This window comes from Erythrolamprus reginae, chromosome 4 (assembly GCF_031021105.1).
Source record: "Erythrolamprus reginae isolate rEryReg1 chromosome 4, rEryReg1.hap1, whole genome shotgun sequence".
Taxonomy (NCBI): Eukaryota; Metazoa; Chordata; class Lepidosauria; order Squamata; family Dipsadidae; genus Erythrolamprus; species Erythrolamprus reginae.
This window is the reverse complement of record NC_091953.1, coordinates 4,549,148-4,567,289: the sequence shown is the minus strand read 5'-3', so window position 1 is coordinate 4,567,289 and position 18,142 is coordinate 4,549,148. Positions and strand designations below refer to the sequence as shown.

At 41.9% G+C, this 18,142-nt stretch overlaps 1 protein-coding gene across 1 annotated transcript in view; it reads left to right on the top strand.

Moving 5' to 3' along the window:
* The first annotated feature begins 10,023 nt into the window (after positions 1-10,023).
* The window catches only part of LOC139166244 (2-acylglycerol O-acyltransferase 2-A-like), a 19,362-nt gene continuing 11,243 nt past the window's right edge, over positions 10,024-18,142 (top strand). Inside the window, 2 exon segments of the mRNA XM_070749552.1 lie at positions 10,024-10,117; positions 12,616-12,794. Coding sequence (XP_070605653.1) covers positions 10,024-10,117; positions 12,616-12,794 — 273 coding nt within the window.

Sequence of the window (18,142 nt, the reverse complement as noted above, 5' to 3'; positions counted from 1 at the left end):
ATGTCAGGTTTCCAAAGGATGAAACATATTCAAAAAAGAAATAGGCAAAGTCCTTCTTCAAAAATAAATTCCTTTTATTTAGTTAGGCGTCAAATTAAGAAAGTCTTGTTATAATTCTGGATCTAACACAAACAAGGAATTACACCACATACACACACACACAAACAAAGAAACAAACAAACAAACTGTTTGTTTGTCAAACATGTCCAGGTGTTTTGCCGGCGTGTTTCAACCGCCCGTGATTACATGGTAATTAGTCCAGGAAGACACACACCACACGATAAAAGGAAAACCCAAACGTTTTTATAAACAGAAAAACAGAAACAGCTCCCTTTTTAAATGCCAAAGGGATTTTCTGGTACACACAAGGCACAGGTTAAATGCAGTCCAAATGCTCACCCAATAACTGGGAAATTGAGTCCAGTTCTAAAGTCCAGAGAGTCCACACACACAATCCTGAACAGCAAAAAACCACGATCTTGACGAAACAATGAATCAGATAAACTGCCATGAGTCTAAAACACCAGGCTGCACTTTTATCTGTAGCACTAATTACAGCAGCCCCACCCAACCACAGGTGGCCTCATTTTCTCTTGTAATAATCCTTCAGTTGTTGTCTCCTATGCATCACTCTACGCATGCGTGGGTGTGTCATTCATTCTTGTTCAGAATCCAGGGATGATAAGGATGATTGATCTCCTCCTGGGCTGTCTGCCAAACTCCCCTCTTCCCTGTCAATCACGCTTCCTTGGTCAGAGGAGACAGATTCTACTGGGAGCAAAACAGGCCTGCGGCATGTGGATGTCTCCCCCACATCCACCTCCACATTGCTTGGGGCAGGAGCTGGGCCAGAGCTAACCACAACACCAGGGTGTCTTACAAGGATAAAAGCCACACATAATAAAATACAATGATAAAATACAGTATAAAACCCCCAATAATAAACATTCATTCTTCATACCTTCATAGCAGCTGGCCGGAGCAGAGTATAACGCTCAAAGGCCCCAGGCCTGTCGACAGAGCCTTGTTCTAAGGGCATTTCGAAAGGCATGAGGGTGGGGGCCATACGTAAGTTGATTCCATAGGACCGGAGCCACCACAGAGAAGGCCCTGCCAGGCGACATTGCTTGGCTGACGGGACCTGTAGGCTCTTATCGGCCGCTGGGATGTATGAGGCAGAAGACGGTTCCGCAGGTAAGATGTATTTTTAATTGTAAACAACAATTCACAGGATGCTCTATGAAAGCCAATCCTTTTGGGAAGCATGAAAAGTCCATTAAAGGTCCTCAGTGGCTGGAGATTGTGTGGATTGTGACATCACCTGTCAAACAGTTTCTGACATGCTGGGCTATTTGGCAGAGGCAGAATCTCTGAGGATCCTCCGGTGAGTAGCCAGAATGAGGGTTTCTCTCATCCCCACAATAAACTAGCATCCCCACAGGAAGCTAAGATGAGGCATTGATGCTGGGTTCTGAATTCTGAAGAGTGTGTCCATTTAATTTTAGTCCATTTAGTCTGTTTTTTAATGATAGGGGGTTTTAGCCATAGTTTTGAATGATTGGATTTGTTGCACGTTGTTTCTTGTGGCTGTTTACTAAGACTGTATTACTAGTATCATCCTTCCTCTTACCTAGTTCCTTCAACTTATGACTTTGTTGCTTGTATTTCTACCATTTATATTGTTTTATTTGTTTCCTAGTATGATTTTGATTGTCTTATTTAGTATCCTATGACTATCACCAAGTGTTGTATCTCATGATTCTTGATTAACGTATTTGTAACTATGATCATGATTTATCTTCGGAGTCTTCGGAGAGGGGTGGCATACAAATCTAATAAATTATTATTATTATTCTCATATTAATCCTCATCCTCATCCTCATCATCACTTTTTTATGTACATTGAGAACATCTGCACCTAAAACAAATTCCTAGTGTGTCCAATCACACTTGGCCAATAAAGAATTCTATTCTATTCTATTCTATTCTATTCTATTCTACTCTACTCTGCTCTGCTCTATTCTCTACTATTCTATTTCCTATTCTATTCTGCATTCTACTCTACTCTATTCTACTCTATTTCCTATTCTATTGTGCAGTTTATTTTCTATTCTATTCTATTCTATTCTATTCTATACTATTCTGCATTCTAATCTACTCTATTCTACTCTATTTCCTATTCTATTGTGCAGTCTATATTCTATTCTATTCTATTCTACTTTACTCTGCTCTATTCTATACTATTCTATTTCCTATTCTATTCTACTCTATTTTCTATTCTATACTATACTATACTGTGCTATTCTTCATTCTAATCTACTCTATTCTACTCTATTTCCTATTCCATTGTGCAGTCTATTTTCTATTCTATTCTATTCTATTCTGCATTCTACTCTACTCTACTCTGTTCTATTAAAACTATGTTTAAATCTGTTGACACATTGTGAAAGTGGAGAGCTTCCTTACACATTCTTCCTTTGCTTGTCCATCAGCAGAGAACAGTGCTGGAAACTGGTCCCTTTCACCCCAAAACCATGCTGAAAACAGCAGTGTCGCTTCTGATGAACAGCCGAGAGAGCTTAAAGAAGGAGATCAGGAACCTACGAGTCAAAGTGTCCAACCTCGAGGCAGAAAATCCAGAAATGGTCAAGTTCACGATCGGGAAAGAGCAGAGCAAGTGCCCCGAAGGTCAGATCAGTTGTCTGGAAAAGGAAGAGAAGGAATTTCAGGAGATCTTCCGAGAACTGGATGACACAAGGGTAACCCTGGAGGTCCAAAACCAGAACTTGGCCCAGGCCAACCAGATGCTCCATTCCAAAATCCAGAAGGTCTCCGACAACCTGGTTAGGTTTCAAGCGTCCAAGGCGAGACGGGACCAGGATATCTGGCGCATGAAGGAGGAGGTGGAGAAAATTGTGGCGGCCGTCCAGCGGGCGGAAGCGAAAATCGAAACGGCCAAGCGGAGGTACGAGGACAGGAAGAAGAGGTCCGCCGAGCTGGAACGCATGATGGCTGAGATCGAAGGGATCTGCAAAGCTCAAGACAAGGAGATCCTTTTCCTGGAGAACCGACTGGGGCCACCGATGCAAAACACCCTCTTTTCGGTCTTATCCGGAGGGGCCTGGGTGTTGGTGGCTTTAATGGTCGGCCTGGGATTTTCAAACCTCTTGCCCTTCCTGATCAACTCTTGTTGCCTGAAAACCCATTTCTGACATCGATGATTTCTTGGACCAAGGATTGGGCATCCTGACCCCGAATCGCCTCCAGAAATTGTTGCCTTTTTGAGCGAGAATCGTGGGGAGAAATATAGAAACTAGTCAATACAGAAAAAAGGGTGTTTATTTTTTCTATAGTCAGGAAATGTACCATATTTTTCAAAGCATAAGATGCACCTTTGTTTTTGTTCTGCCCAGTGGCTACTACTAGTAGCCACACATATGAAGATAGAAAGTAAAAAAGAAGAGAAGTGGATGGGAGGGAGAGGATATATATGATATAAGACCTTTATTTTAAAAAGCTTCTTCATTTTAGAAGGGACACACAATGAATGGTTCTAAATCAAGGAACACCTATAGATTTTAGATTGTTTTTTTAAACTGAACCAGATTGGCTAAGGTACAATTTCAGACTTGAAACCGGAAACAGATCGGCTAAGAGGGGGGGGGGGGAATAGATTTGGTCAATTGGCCACCTAAAAGATTCCCCCTTTGGACCACAAGAGGGAGTCAAAGATTATGAATTTGATTTCATAGAGAAGATGATTCTCAAATGTCCAGGGTGGAAAGAAGCAGAACCAGCTGGGTTTCATGAGAACCCTCTCGGACCAATGGGCAAACAAATTCATTGAAGCAGCAGGAATAAAGATGTTTGCAGGTAATCCTCGACTTACAACAGTCCACTTAGTGAACGTTCAAGGGATTGGATTAGATGACCTACAAGGTCTCTTCCCACTCTGTATATAATAGAAGAGAAGAGAAGAAAATAGAACAAGAAGAATAGAATACAAAACAGAATAGAATAGAAAAGAAAATAGAATAAAATAGAATAAAAAGTAGAATAAAATACAAAGCAGAATAGAAAATAGAATAGAATAAAAAGTAGAATAGAAAAAAACCAGAATAGAATAGAATAGAAAATAGAATAGAATAGAGAATAAAATAGAATAAAAATAAAATAGAATAGTATAAGAATAAATAAAATAGTATAAGGGCAGACTAGATGGACCATGAGGTCTTTTTCTGCCGTCAGTCTTCTACGTTTCTATGTTTCTATGTTTCTATGAATAGAATATAATATAAAATAGAATAGAATAAAAATAGAATAGAGTAAAAAATAGAAGAGAATAAAAAATAGAAGAGAATAGAATAACAGAGCTGGGACCTTGGAGGTCTTCTAGTCCAACCCCCTGCTTAGGCAGGAAACCCTACACTATTTCGAACAAATGGTTATCCAACCTCTTCTTAAAAACTTCCAGTGTTGGAGCATTCACAACTTCTGGAGGCAAGCTGTTCAACTGGTTAATTGTCCTCACTGTCATGAAATTTCTCCTTAGTTCTCAGCTGCTTCTCTCCTTGCTTAGTTTCCACCCATTGCTTCTTGTTCTAGCCTCAGGTGCTTTGGAGAATAGCCTGACTCCTCCTTCTTTGTGGCAACCCCTGAGATATTGGAAGACTGCTATCTTGTCCCCCGTGGTCCTTCTTTCCATTAAACTAGCCATGCCCAATTCCTGCAACCTTTCTTCCTATGTTTTAGCCTCCAGTCCCTTAATCCCCTTTGTTGTTCTTCTCTGCACTCTTTCTAGAGTCTCCACATCCTTTTTGCATCGTGGCAACCAAAACTGAATGCAGGATTCCAAGTGTGGCCTTACCAAGGCAACCATTAATCTGAAAGGTTAAAGTAGGACTGAAAAAAACATAACATGAATATTTTTCACACTTACAACTGTTGCAGCATTTACGACAGTTTTAGTGTCCCGGGAATCACGTGACCCCTTTTGCAACCTTCCAATAAGCAAAGAAGTCGAATAAGGAACAACCTTAAGGAAGGAAGGGAAGAAGGGAGGGAGGGAGGAAAGAAGGAAGGGAAGAAAAGAAGGAAGGAAGGGAAGGAAAGGAAAGGGAGAGGAAGGCAGGGAGGGATGGAAGGAAGGAAAAGAAGGAAGGAAGGAAAAGAAGGAAGGAAGGAAAAGAAGGAAAGGAAGGAAGGAAGGAAAGAAAGAAAAGAAGGAAGGAAGGTAGGATTTGGGGGTGGTTGTACTATCCTTAGGTTAGACCATAGGCAGCGTAGTTCTAGGTGTTCCAAAATTTCCAACCTGGTGGCATAAGTTATTCTGTTGCAACTAGAGGGGTAGAGTGAGTACTCTTTCCCACTGTTGTGTCTTTGCCTTCTCCATTGGGTATCTTTTTTGGGGGGGGGGGTTGTCTCTCTTTCCCACCCTTACCATGTTTAGCTCCTTCTTCCAATCTATAAAAAAATCAGCCTATCGCCCAGGGAACATCAGTCACCATCACCAACCTTCAGACTTTGTGATGTGGGTGCAATCCGACGGCTTATCTGATAACGCAAGAGTTAGAACGTGACCGCAATCATTCTTCGCCATCAAAGGAGAAGGTTATAATTAAGCCAGCTTAATCTGTACATTAGTGCAATTTACACGCTCTCTCTCCCGCCGGCACGGATAAGAGTATCACTTCCTTATCTGGAGACGTCCTTGTGGTAGGACGGTGTTTCCCAACCTTGGCAACTTGAAGATATCTGGACTTCAACTCCCAGAATTCCCCAGCCAGCGTTTGCTGGCTGAGGAATTCTGGGGGTTGAAGTCCAAACATCTTCAAGTTGCCAAGGTTGGGAAACACTGTGGTAGGAGAAGGGGCAGTTGATGAATTGTTCTCGCCGTCTGGAAATTCCTCTTTAATTCCAGGTTACTTCCCTCCTTGTTTAGTTTCCACCCATTGCTTCTTGTCCTACCCTCAGGTGCTTTGGAGAATAGCCTGACTCCTTCTTCTTTGCGGCAACCCCTGAGATATTGGAAGGCTGCTATCCTGTCTCCCCTGGTCCTTCTTTCCATTAAACTAGCCATACCCAGTTCACAGTGTAATAATAATAATAACAACAGAGTTGGAAAGGACCTTGAAGATCTTCTAGTCCAACCTCCTGCTTAGGCAGGAAACCGTACACTACTTCAAACAGATGGTTATCCAACATAAGTATTGCCCACAAGATCATACGCTGCAACGTCCTTCCGGTCAACGACTACTTCAGCTTCAACAGCAACAACACAAGAGCACACAACAGATTCAAACTTAACATTAATCGCTCCAAACTTGAGTGTAAAAAATATGACTTTAACAATCGAGTTGTCGAAGCGTGGAACTCATTACTGGACTCAATAGTGTCAACCCCCAACCCCCAACCCCCAACATTTCTCCCTTAGACTCTCCACGATTGACCTCTCCAGGTTCCTAAGAGGCCAGTAAGGGGCGTATATAAGTGCACTGGTGTGCCTTTCGTCCCCTGTCCAATTGTCTTTCCTTATCCCATATATCATATATATTCTCTCCTTCCCATCTCCTTCTCTTTTTACTTCCTATCTTTATATATATTACTTAATGTCTATTCTCTTTCATATGTACAGTATTGTATATTGGACAAAGAATAAATAAAAATAAAATAAAATAAATAAATAAATAAATAACATCTTCTTAAAAACTTCACAACTTCTGGAGGCAAGCTGTTCCACTGGTTAATTGTTCTCAACTGTCAGGAAATTTCTCCTTAATTCCAGGTTACTTCTCTCCTTGTTTAGTTTCCACCCATTGCTTCTTGTTCTACCCTCAGGTGCTTTGGAGAATAGCTTTACTCCTACTTTGTGGCAACCCCTGAGATATTGGAAGGCTGCTATCTTGTCTCCCCTGGTCCTACTTTCCATTAAACTCGCCATGCCCAGTTCCTGCAACCATTCTTCCTATGTTTTAGCCTCCAGTCCCCTAATCCTCTTTGTCGCTTTTCTCTCAGTGAAGGGCCACGCACAAAACATTTACTACCACACTGTGGGCATGGCTTAGTTTGTGGGTGTGGTTTGCTGGCCATGTGACCAGATGGGGGTGGCTTGACGATCATGTGACCAGCTTAAAGGTAGCCAGCTTGACGTCACTCATGTCAAGGGTTTGGGTTAGGGTGCCTGTCCTCTCCTCGCCTCACAGAGATACAATTTCCTTCTCTATTCACTATTACTGAACATAATAATAATAATAATAATAATAATTATTATTATTATTATTATTATTATTATTATTATTTATTATGTCAGTACAACACATCAAACAAGATCACTATGCTGGATTTCGTATTTCATCACCAGCCGGGCGCTTCCCAAGCACCTAGGACTGCACGATGTAGCGGCGAATTATGTTTGCCGATCTCAGTAAAGCGGCCTTTTGCAATTGACAGATGGAGATTTTGTCAATTCCGATGGTTTTCAAATGTCCGCTGAGATTCTTTGGCCCTGCGCCCAGCGTGCCAAGTACAACTATGACCACTTTCACTCGCGTATGCCACAGTCGTTGCAGCTCGATTTTTAGATCTTCATATTTCACTAATTTCTCTAGCTGCTTCTCCTCAATTCTGCTGTCTCCTGGGATTGCGATGTCGATGATCCCTACTTTCTTTTTCTCCACGATCACAATGTCTGGTGTGTTATGCTTCAGAATTCGGTCAGTCGGAAGTCGGAAGTCCCACAGTAGTTTTGCTTGCTCATTTCCGACCATTATTATTATTATTATTATTATTATTATTATTATTATTATTATTTATTAGATTTGTATGCCGCCCCTCTCCAAAGACTCAGAGGTCTTCTCGTCCAACCTCCTGCTTAGGCAAGAAACCCTACACTACTTCAGACATATGTTTATCTAGCGTCTTCTTAAAAACTTCACAATTTCTGGAGGCAAGCTGTTCCACTGGTTAATTATTCTCAACTGTCAGGAAATTCTTCCTTAATTCCAGGTTACTCTTTCATTCTATGTATATATGCCATATGTGTACATACATATTACACACAGGCACACAAAAATATACATTATCTACTATATAAACTGTATGTGTATGTATACTCACACACGCACGCACAGCTCTTCTAAAATTATACACATTCAACCTCATTTACTGCGATAAGAAAACATACCCAGAACCCAGGAGGGAAACCCCCCCCCCCCCCAAATCTCCACATCTGATGATGTCCTCGTAGTGGGAAGCTGTCCCACAGATGGTGAATGGAGAAGGCGAGGTTGATTTTTTTTCTCGCCGTTTGGAAATTTTCTCCTGAATTCTAATGTTGCTTCTGTCCTTTGAGCATCGTCCGCAAGATGCTTTTTCCAAAAGGCAACTGGACTTTCTTTTCTTCTTTGAAGACGTTTCACTTCTCATCCAAGAGGCTTCTTCAGCTTTGACTGGGTGACGAAAGATGCAAGGATTTATATTTCTTGCATTGGATTTCTTCTTCTTCTTCTTCTTCTTCTTCTTCTTCTTCTTCTTCTTCTTCTTCTTCTTCTTCTCCTTCTTCTTCTCCTTCTTCTCCTTCTTGCCCTTCTTCTCCTTTTTCTCCTCCTTCTCCTCCTTCTTCTCCTCCTTCTTCTCCTCCTTCTTCTCCTTCTTCTTCTCCTCCTCCTCATCCTCCTCTTCTTCTTCTTCCACAGTAACTGAATTTAAACATGCCTGGGATAAACATAGATCCATTGTAAGATAAAATACAGGAAATAGTATAAGGGCAGACTAGATGGACCATGAGGTCTTTTTCTGCCGTCAGACTTCTATGTTTCTATGTTTCTATGTTTCCCATCCAAGAGGCTTCTTCAGCTCTGACTGGGTAGAGAAAGATGCAAGGATTTATATTTCTTGCATTGGATTTCTTCTTCTTCTTCTTCTTCTTCTTCTTCTTCTTCTTCTTCTTCTTCTTCTTCTTCTTCTCCTTCTCCTTCTCCTCCTCCTTCTTTTCCTTCTTCTTCTCCTTCTTCTTCTTCTTTTCCTTCTTCTCCTTCTCTTTCTCCTCCTCCTCCTCCTTCTCCTTCTTCTTCTTCTCCTCCTTCTCCTCCTTCTTCTCCTTCTCCTTCTTCTCCTTCTCCTTCTTCTTCTCCTTCTCCTCCTTCTTCTTCTTCTCCTTCTCCTCCTTCTCCTCCTTCTTCTCCTTCTCCTCCTTCTCCTCCTTCTCCTCCTTCTCCTCCTTCTCCTCCTTCTCCTCCTCCTCCTCCTTCTTCTTCTCCTCCTCCTCCTCTTCTCCTTCTTCTCCTTCTTCCTCTTCCTCTTCTCCTTCTTGTCCTTCTTCCTCTTCTTCTTCTTCCTCTTCTTTTTCTCCTCCTCCTCCTCCTCCTCTTCCTCCTCCTCCTTCTTCTTTGCAATTTTTAAATCCCCCCCACAATTCCATTTATACTGTATATCAATGCACAGATACCTTAAAATATATCAATTACATATATCAGATACATACATACATACATACATACATACTGAACATCCAAAGTACAAATATATATATATTCCATATTTACAGCAACACGAAGCTTAAAACTTCAGCCTGATGATGGTGAATGTGATTTCACCGAAACGTCGCATAGACATGCAAAATATTACACAGGGCACTACTATCCCGGTCCTATTGTCCAAATTTACCTCTGCTTACTTTGCTTTTGTTTATGTTGCATGTTTTAACAAATAAATAATTTTCTCTTGGACGTTTCTGTTGCTTTTGGCTGAGATGGTGGAGACGGCTCCTCCATCGGCAGAGAAGCCAGACTTTACACACCAAGCCTTTGCACACTTGACCCAGTCCAGAGTGCCAAAAGGGGCTGGGTATCCTTTAAGATTTCCACATTAATTGCACCCTGATTGTACCCGGCGGGCTGTGTGCTCCTCCCAGACGGGCAGAGGCCCCAGACTTTGACCCTTCCTCACTCAACCGACAGCTGCGGTGCCAGATCGGTTCCTTCGGGCCCGAAAGACTGGCGGGGGACGGGTTCGGCAGCTGCCAGGATGAAAGTTGAATTCGCTCCTCGCTCCATCCCGCTGCAGAGGCGGCTCCAAACGGCATCGGTGCTTCAATGGGTCTTCAGTTTCTTGGGCCTGGGTAAACCAACCAAAAAAGAGATTATTTTTAATACAAGGGACATTTTTAAGAATCTGGAGGTTTGGGGTGGTGGGATGGGGTGAAGGTGGAGGATGGAACGAGCTGCCTTTAAAGGGTTTGCCAGAAAATCTCCACTAGATTCTGATGCATTGATGCATCAGGGGACTGGGGGCTAAAAGATACGAACAAGGATTACAGGAACTGCGTATTAAACTTATAATGGAAAGAAGGACCAGGGGAGACATGATAGCAGTCTTCCAATATCTCAGGGGATGCCACAAAGAAGAAGGAGTCAAGCTATTCTCCAAAGCACCTGAAGGCAGAACAAGAAGCAATGGGTGGAAACTAAACAAGGAGAGAAGCAATTTAGAACTAAGGAGAAATTTCCTGACAGTTAGACCAGTGGAACAGCTTGCCTCCAGAAGTTGTGAATGCCACAACACTGCAAGTTTATAAGAAGATATTGGATAATCATTTGTCTGAAGTGGTGTAAGGTTTCCTGCCTAAGCAAGGGGTTGGACTAGAAGACCTCCAAGGTCCCTTCCAACTCTGCTGTTATCGTTATTATTAACCCACCCCCAAAAGTAGCCCAGATTAGTCCTAAGCAAAATTAGTGTATTTGCAGGTGGTTGTTTTTTTTAAAACAAAGATGGTTAAATGCATTATTATTATTATTATTATTATTATTATTATTATTATTATTATTATTATTATCATCATCATCATCATCATTACCATCGTCGTTATTATTATTATTATTATTATTATTATTATTATTATTAAAATTGATGGTGTGCATTTTGCAGAAGACTCTGAGATGGACAGGGATCTCTTTTGGAAGCTCATCGGGAAGGGATCTACCTTTCTTGCCGGATAGGTAGTCCTCGACGTACAGCAATTCATTTAGTGACCACAGTTACAACAGAACTGAAAACAATGACCTTATCGCCGTTCTTCCCACTTAATGACCCCTGCAGCATCCCCATGGTGACGGGATCAGGATTTGGCAATTGGTTCATATTTATGATGGTCGCTGTGTCCCGTGATCTCGGAAAAAGAAAAGAAGGAAGGAGAGAGACAAAGAGAAAGAAAAATAGAAAGAAAGAAAGAATGAAAGAAAGAAGGAAGGAAGGAAGGACAGAAAGAAAAGAAAAGAAGGAAGGTGAGAGACAAAGAGAAAGAAAGATAGATAGAAAGAAAGAAAGAAAGAAAGAAGGAAGGAAGGAAGGAAGGAAAGACAGAAAGAAAAGAAAAGAAGGAAGGAAGGAGAGAGACAAAGAGAAAGAAAGATAGAAAGAAAGAAAGAACGAAAGAAAGAACGAAGGAAGGAAGGAAGGAAAGAGTGAAAGAAAAGAAGGAAGGAGAGAGACAAAGAGAAAGAAAGATAGAAAGAAAGAAAGAATGAAAGAAAAAAGGAAGGAAGGAAGGAAGGAAAGACAGAAAGAAAAGAAAAGAAGGAAGGAGAGAGACAAAGAGAAAGAAAGAAAGATAGAAAGAAAGAACGAAAGAAAGAAGGAAGGAAAGACAGAAAGAAAAGAAAGAAGGAGAAAGAGGGAGGGAGAAAAGAAGGAAGGGAGGGAGGGTATAATTCTGGTCCTGTTTCAAGGACTACCTGTAGTTTTGTAGTTACAGTGGTCCCTCGATTTTCACGGGTTCGAACTTCATGAAACGGCTATACCACAGTTTTTCAAAAATATTAATTAAAAAATACTTTGCTGTTTTCCCCCCTATACCACGGTTTTTCCCGCTCGATGACGTCATACGTCATTGCCAAACTTTCGTCCGCCTTTAATAAATATTTATTTTAATAAACTTTAATAAATAAACATGGTGAGTAATAATCTAAATGGTTGCTAAGGGAATGAGAAATTGTAATTTAGGGGTTGAAAGTGTTAAGGGAAGGATTGTGATCCTGTTCATAGCCAAAAATAGCGTATTTACTTCCGCATCTCTACTTCGCGGAAATTCGACTTTCGCGGGCGGTCTCGAAACGCATCCCCCGCGAAAATCGAGGGAACACTGTATTTGTAAACAAACAAACAAACAAACAAACAAACAAACAAATAAATAGCTAGTTTAATGAAAAGAAGGACCAGGGGAGACAAGATAGCAGCCTTCCAATATCTCAGGGGTTGCCACAAAGAAGAGGGAGTCAAGCTGTTCTCCAAACACCTGAGGGTAGAACAAGAAGCAATGGGTGGAAACTAAACAAGGAGAGAAGCAACTTAGAACCAAGGAGAAATTTCCTGACAGTTACTTAAAACAATTAATCTGTGGAACTCCTTGCCTCCAGAACTTGTGGATGCTCCAATACTGGACGTTTTTAAGCAGATGTTGGATAACCATCTGTCTGAAGTAGTGTAGGGTTTCCTGCCTAAGCAGGGGGTTGGACTAGAAGACCTCCAAGGTCCCTTCCAACTCTGTTGTAGTGATGATGAGGATGAAGATGAGATGCCCTTGGTTTTGGGGGACCCGCTAACCTCCTTTCCCTCCTCCAGCTCAGTGCTGCATTGCCGTCTTCATCCTCCTCTTCTTCACCCGCTTTTGGCTGATCAGCACCCTCTACGCTCTGTGGTGGGCTTTCGACTGGGACACCCCCAGCAGAGGTGGGCGGAGACTCTGCTGCGTTCGGAATTGCACCCTCTGGCGATACATGAGGGATTATTTCCCCATCACGGTACGTGCCCCCCTACTGGCAAGGAGTGTAATGGCAGGTGAGAAAGACCTTGGGAAACCCAGGCGAAGCGATGATGGGACACCCAGGCGCAGTGATGTGGGTAATGGTCGCGCTAGTGTGTCAAAGCAAAAAATCACCGAAAATCACTTAAATCTTTCACACATTATTATTATTATTATTATTATTATTATTATTATTATTATTATTGTTGTTGTTGTTGTTGTTGTTGTTGTGATTGTGATTGTGACTGTGACTATGACTATTATTGTTGTTGTTGTTATTGTGACTGTGACTGTGACTATGACTATTATTATTATTGTTGTTGTTGTTATTGTGATTGTGACTGTGACTATTATTATTATTATTATTATTATTATTATTATTATTATTATTATTATTATTTAGATTTGTATGCTGCCCCTCTCCATAGAATCGGGGCGGCTCACAGCACATGGGTGTTATCTCGTGAGATTTTGCTTCCTGTGCATGCAAAGAACCCAAATCTCACTCGCATGTGCGCACACGTCTGCCGGTCACCCAATGCGTGCGCAATTCCATTTTTTCTACTGGTGCGGCATCTCCCCCCGTTCCGGTAGGAACCCAATATTGGGGTGGGGCCAATCAGAGGTGGTATTTGCTGGCTCTCCGAACCGCTCAAAATTTTCGCTACTGCTTGAGGCCAGCTGTTCCACTGGTGAATTGTTCTAGCTGTCAGGAAATTCCTCCTTAGTTTTAGGTTGCTTCTTTCCTTGTTTAGTTTCCATCTTTCCTTCTCGAGGGAGCCCTCCTGGGGTACCCTGGTGGAAAAAATGGGTGCCCTGTGACGCCCCATTTTACCTAGTTGCAGGTTTAACCACAGACCTGCAGGATGTTTTTCGTAAGTCCTCCACTTACGACCACAATTTGATCCCTGTTGCTAAGCGAGACAATTGCTAAGTGAGTTTTGCCCCATTTCCCGGCCTTTCTTGCTGTGGCTGTTAAGTGAATCGTTGCAGTTGTTAGTGACACGGTTGTTAAGTGAATCTGGTTTCCCAATTGCTTGTCAGAAGGTCTCAAAAGTGGGTCACGTGACCCTGGGACACTGCAACCGTCATAAATGTGAAACAATTGCTAAGCGTCAGAATGTTGACTATTCTATTCTATTCTATTCTGTTGTTCTGTTCTGTTCTATTCTGTTGTTCTGTTCTGTTCTATTCTGTTGTCCTGTTCTATTCTGTTCTGTTCTACTCTGTTGTTCTGTTCTATTCCACAGTATTAGATTTGTTCCACTGTAACATTGTTTTTATTATTGTTGTGAACCGCCCCAAGTCTTGGGAGAGGGACGGCATACAAATCTAATAAATTATTATTATTATTATTATTATTATTATTATTATTATTATTATTATTATTATCATATTCTGTTGTTCTGTTCTATTCTGTTGTTCTGTTCTGTTCTATTCTGTTCTGTTCTATTCTGTTGTTCTGTTCTATTCTACAGTATTCTATTCTGTTGTTCTGTTCTATTCTGTTCTATTCTGTTCTATTCTGTTCTATTCTGTTCTATTCTGTTCTGTGTTCTGTTCTATTCTGTTGTTTTGTTCTGCTCTGTTCTGTTCTTCATGCAAAGAAATAAAGGTCAGTAGGGTTCAATCAGCAGAAGAGGAAAAGCCGTCAGAGCAGACAGAAATTCAGTAAAAATTCCAGAAAAAAGATGGCGGCACCCACGAACCAGCACTGCCCAAACTGTATCCGTGACGCCATTGTTGCGTCACCAGTGGGTCACTAACGGTTCATGCGGTCTGATATGAACAGGGAGGAACCCACCCAGTAGCTGGTGGCTATCAGTACAGATAAGGATGCTGCACCAGTAGCGAAAGTTGCGCTGTGTGTGCAGCTTCAATTCTCCTGTGTGCATGCGTGTGCGTCCCGGCGTGTTTTTGCTTCTGCGCATGCGCAGGAAGCCAAATCTCACAAGGGGTTGCGCGCAAGATATTTCAGCAAATTTTTACTTCTTTGCATGTGCAGAGAAGCTACCGGTGTGGCGTCCTTATCCGTACCAGATGCGCGGAAGTAAAAAAAAATGCCGGAATTTCGCACACGTGTCCCCTTGCAAGATTTTGCTTCCTGCGCATGCGCAGTAGCAAAAAGATACTGGGACTCACGTGCACATGTGCAGGAGAAGCGGAGGTATGCATGCAGCGCACCGGTAGCAGTGGTAATGGGAATCTGCCCCTGAACCCACCCCTGTGTGACGGGAACCATTACCTTTACTGTACAGACAAAACAGCCAAGTGCTGCCCCCTGGTGACAGTGGATGGGAAAGAAAGCAAAAACCAGGAGTCCGGGGGGGTTTCCAGACCAGAAAATTGTAAAAAGCATTTTTATTTAAAAAAAATATTTAAAATATTTTCATTAATTTTTTTATTAAAATATTTTTGTTAAAATTTTTATTTAAAAAAATCTTATAAAATATTATTGTGACTGGGAGGCCCAACTTAATATGTGGGAAAGTTATGCTCATGAAAAGTTTCACTGTTGGAGACAATATGGGTTTCATTTCTCACGTGTGCAACACAGCTTATAAACAGTTCATTTAGTGACCATTCGAAGTTACCACATCAGTGAAAAAAAGAGACAATTAATCAGAGGAAGTACTTGCCTCCAGAAGTTGTGAATGCCCCAACACTGGAGATTTTAAAGAGATTGGCTAACCATTTGTCTGGTGTACGGTTTCCTGCCTAAGCAGGGGGTTGGACTAGAAGACCTCCAAGGTCCCTTCCAACCCTGTTATTGTCCACTCCACTCCACTCCACTCCCTACTCTACTCTACTCCACTCCACTCCATTCCCTACTCTACTCCACTCCATTCCACTCCCTACTCTACTCTACTCCACTCCCTACTCTACTCCACTCCACTCTCTACTCTACTGTACTCTACTCTACTCCCTACTCTACTCCACTCCACTCCACTCCACTCCCTACTCTACTCCACTCCATTCCACTCCCTACTCTACTCTACTCTACTCCACTCCACTCCCTACTCTACTCCACTCCATTCCACTTCCTACTCTACTCTACTCTACTCCACTCCCTACTCCACTCCACTCCACTCCCTACTCTACTCTACTCTACTCTACTCTACTCTATTCCACTCCATCCACTCCCTACTGTACTCTACTCTACTCTACTCCACTCTACTCCACTCCCTACTCTACTCTACTCTACTCCACTCTACTCATTCTATATTATTCCATTCTATTCTGTTGTTCCGTTCTGTTCCATTCCATTCCATTCCATTCCACTCCACTGTACTCCACTCCACTCCACTGTACTCTACTTATTCTATTCTATTCCATTCTATTCTGTTGTTCCGTTCCATTCCATTCCATTCTATTCTTCTCTCAGCTCACACGACATTTTTTTTACATCCAAAACCGCTGTGAGAATCACACACCAAGTTAGGATAAGCACAAAAGGTTGCGTAATCCCGCCCAGGGCATTGTGTGGTTTCCTTCTCTTCTGAAGAGAAGAGGAGGAATTCGAGAGTGGGGGGATAAGTTGACGCGATTCGATGGATTCTTTTGTTTTCCTGCTTTTGCAATCCGGTGTAGAAGGCGGCATCCTCCGGTCAACCTCACCCTGGTTGTCCCCACTTGAGCGGGTTCGAAAGCCTCTCTGTGGTTGTGGGAAGAGGCCTCAAGAGGGCATTTGTGAACGGAGCGCTTGTCGAGGGGGTCATTTTCTCATGAAATGACCTTTCTTGGAGATGAATCTTTGGCTTATGGCCGAACAGGTGTTACAGTCTTTTTGAAATACAACACACAAAGCTGCGTTTTGGGCCAGCAGTTTAACAAGGAAGGTTGTGTACATGATTTTAATTTTTTTAAAAAAATTCTTTCAAACTATCTTAACCGTTCCAAAATCAAAACCCTGATAGAAACATAGAAACACAGAAGATTGACAGCAGAAAAAGACCTCATGGTCCATCTAGTCTGCCCTGATGCTATTTCCTGTATTTTATCTTAGGATGGATATACAGTGATACCTCGTCTTACGAACTTAATTGGTTCTGAGACGAGGTTTGTAAGGTGAAAAGTTTGTAAGACTAAACAATGTTTCCCATAGGAATCAATGGAAAAGCGATTAATGCTTGCAAGCCCAAAACTCACCCCTTTTGCCAGCCGAAGCGCCTGTTTCTGCTCTTATTTATTTATTTATTTATTTATTTATTTATTAATTCATTCATTTGTCCAATACATAAACACATAGGAAGAAAATAGACATGCGATAATATAAAAGAGGGTGAAGGTGAACTTAGAGGGGAGGATATATGAAAGGAAGAGAATATATGCCGCCCCGTGTCTGCGGAGAGGGGCGGCATACAAATCCAATAAACAAACAAACAAACAAACAAACAAATAAATAAATAAAAGATAGGTGAAAGAAAGGAAAGACAATTGGACAGGGGATGAAAGGCACACCAGTGCACTTCTGTATGCCCCTTACTGGCCTCTTAGGAACCTGGAGAAGTCAATCGTGGAGAGTCTAAGGGAGAAGTGTTGGGGATTAGGGGTTGACACAATTGAGTCCGGCAATGAGTTCCACGCTTCGATAACTGGATTGTTGAAATCATATTTTTTACAGTCAAGTTTGGCACGGTTCGTATTAAGTTTGAATCTGTTGCGTGCTCTTGTGTTATTGCGGTTGAAGCTGAAGTAGTCATTGGCTGGTAAGACATTGCAGCATATGATCTTGTGGGCAATACTCAGATCGTGTTTTAGGCGCTGTAGTTCTAGGCTTTCTAGGCCCAGGATTGTTAGTCTATTTTCGTAGGATATTCTGTTTCGAGTGGAGGAGTGAAGGGCTCTTCTGGTGAAATATCTTTGGAAATTTTCACGGGTGTTGATGTCTGAGATGTGGTATGGGTTCCAGACAGATGAGCAGTAGTCTAGGATGGGTCTGGCAAAAGTTTTGTAGGCTCTTGTGAGTAGAGTGAGATTGCCTGAGCAGAAGCTGCGTAGGATCAGGTTAACAAATCTAGAGGCTTTTTTGGCGATATTGTTGCAGTGGGCTTTAGCACTTAGGTCATTCGATATTAGTATTCCAAGGTCCTTTACAGAATGTGGGTTGGCAGTGAGAGCTTCTGGGATTCCCCTGAGGCTCCCCTCCATGGGAAACCCCACCTCTGGACTTCCATGTTTTTGTGATGCTGCAGGGGAATGGACATCACAACAAGGGTAATAAAATCAATGCGGAGAGGGGCGGCATACAAATCTAACAAATTATTATTATTATTATTATTATTATTATTATTATTATTATTACATTGGTCACCACTTTACGACGACTGGTGACTGTAACAGGCT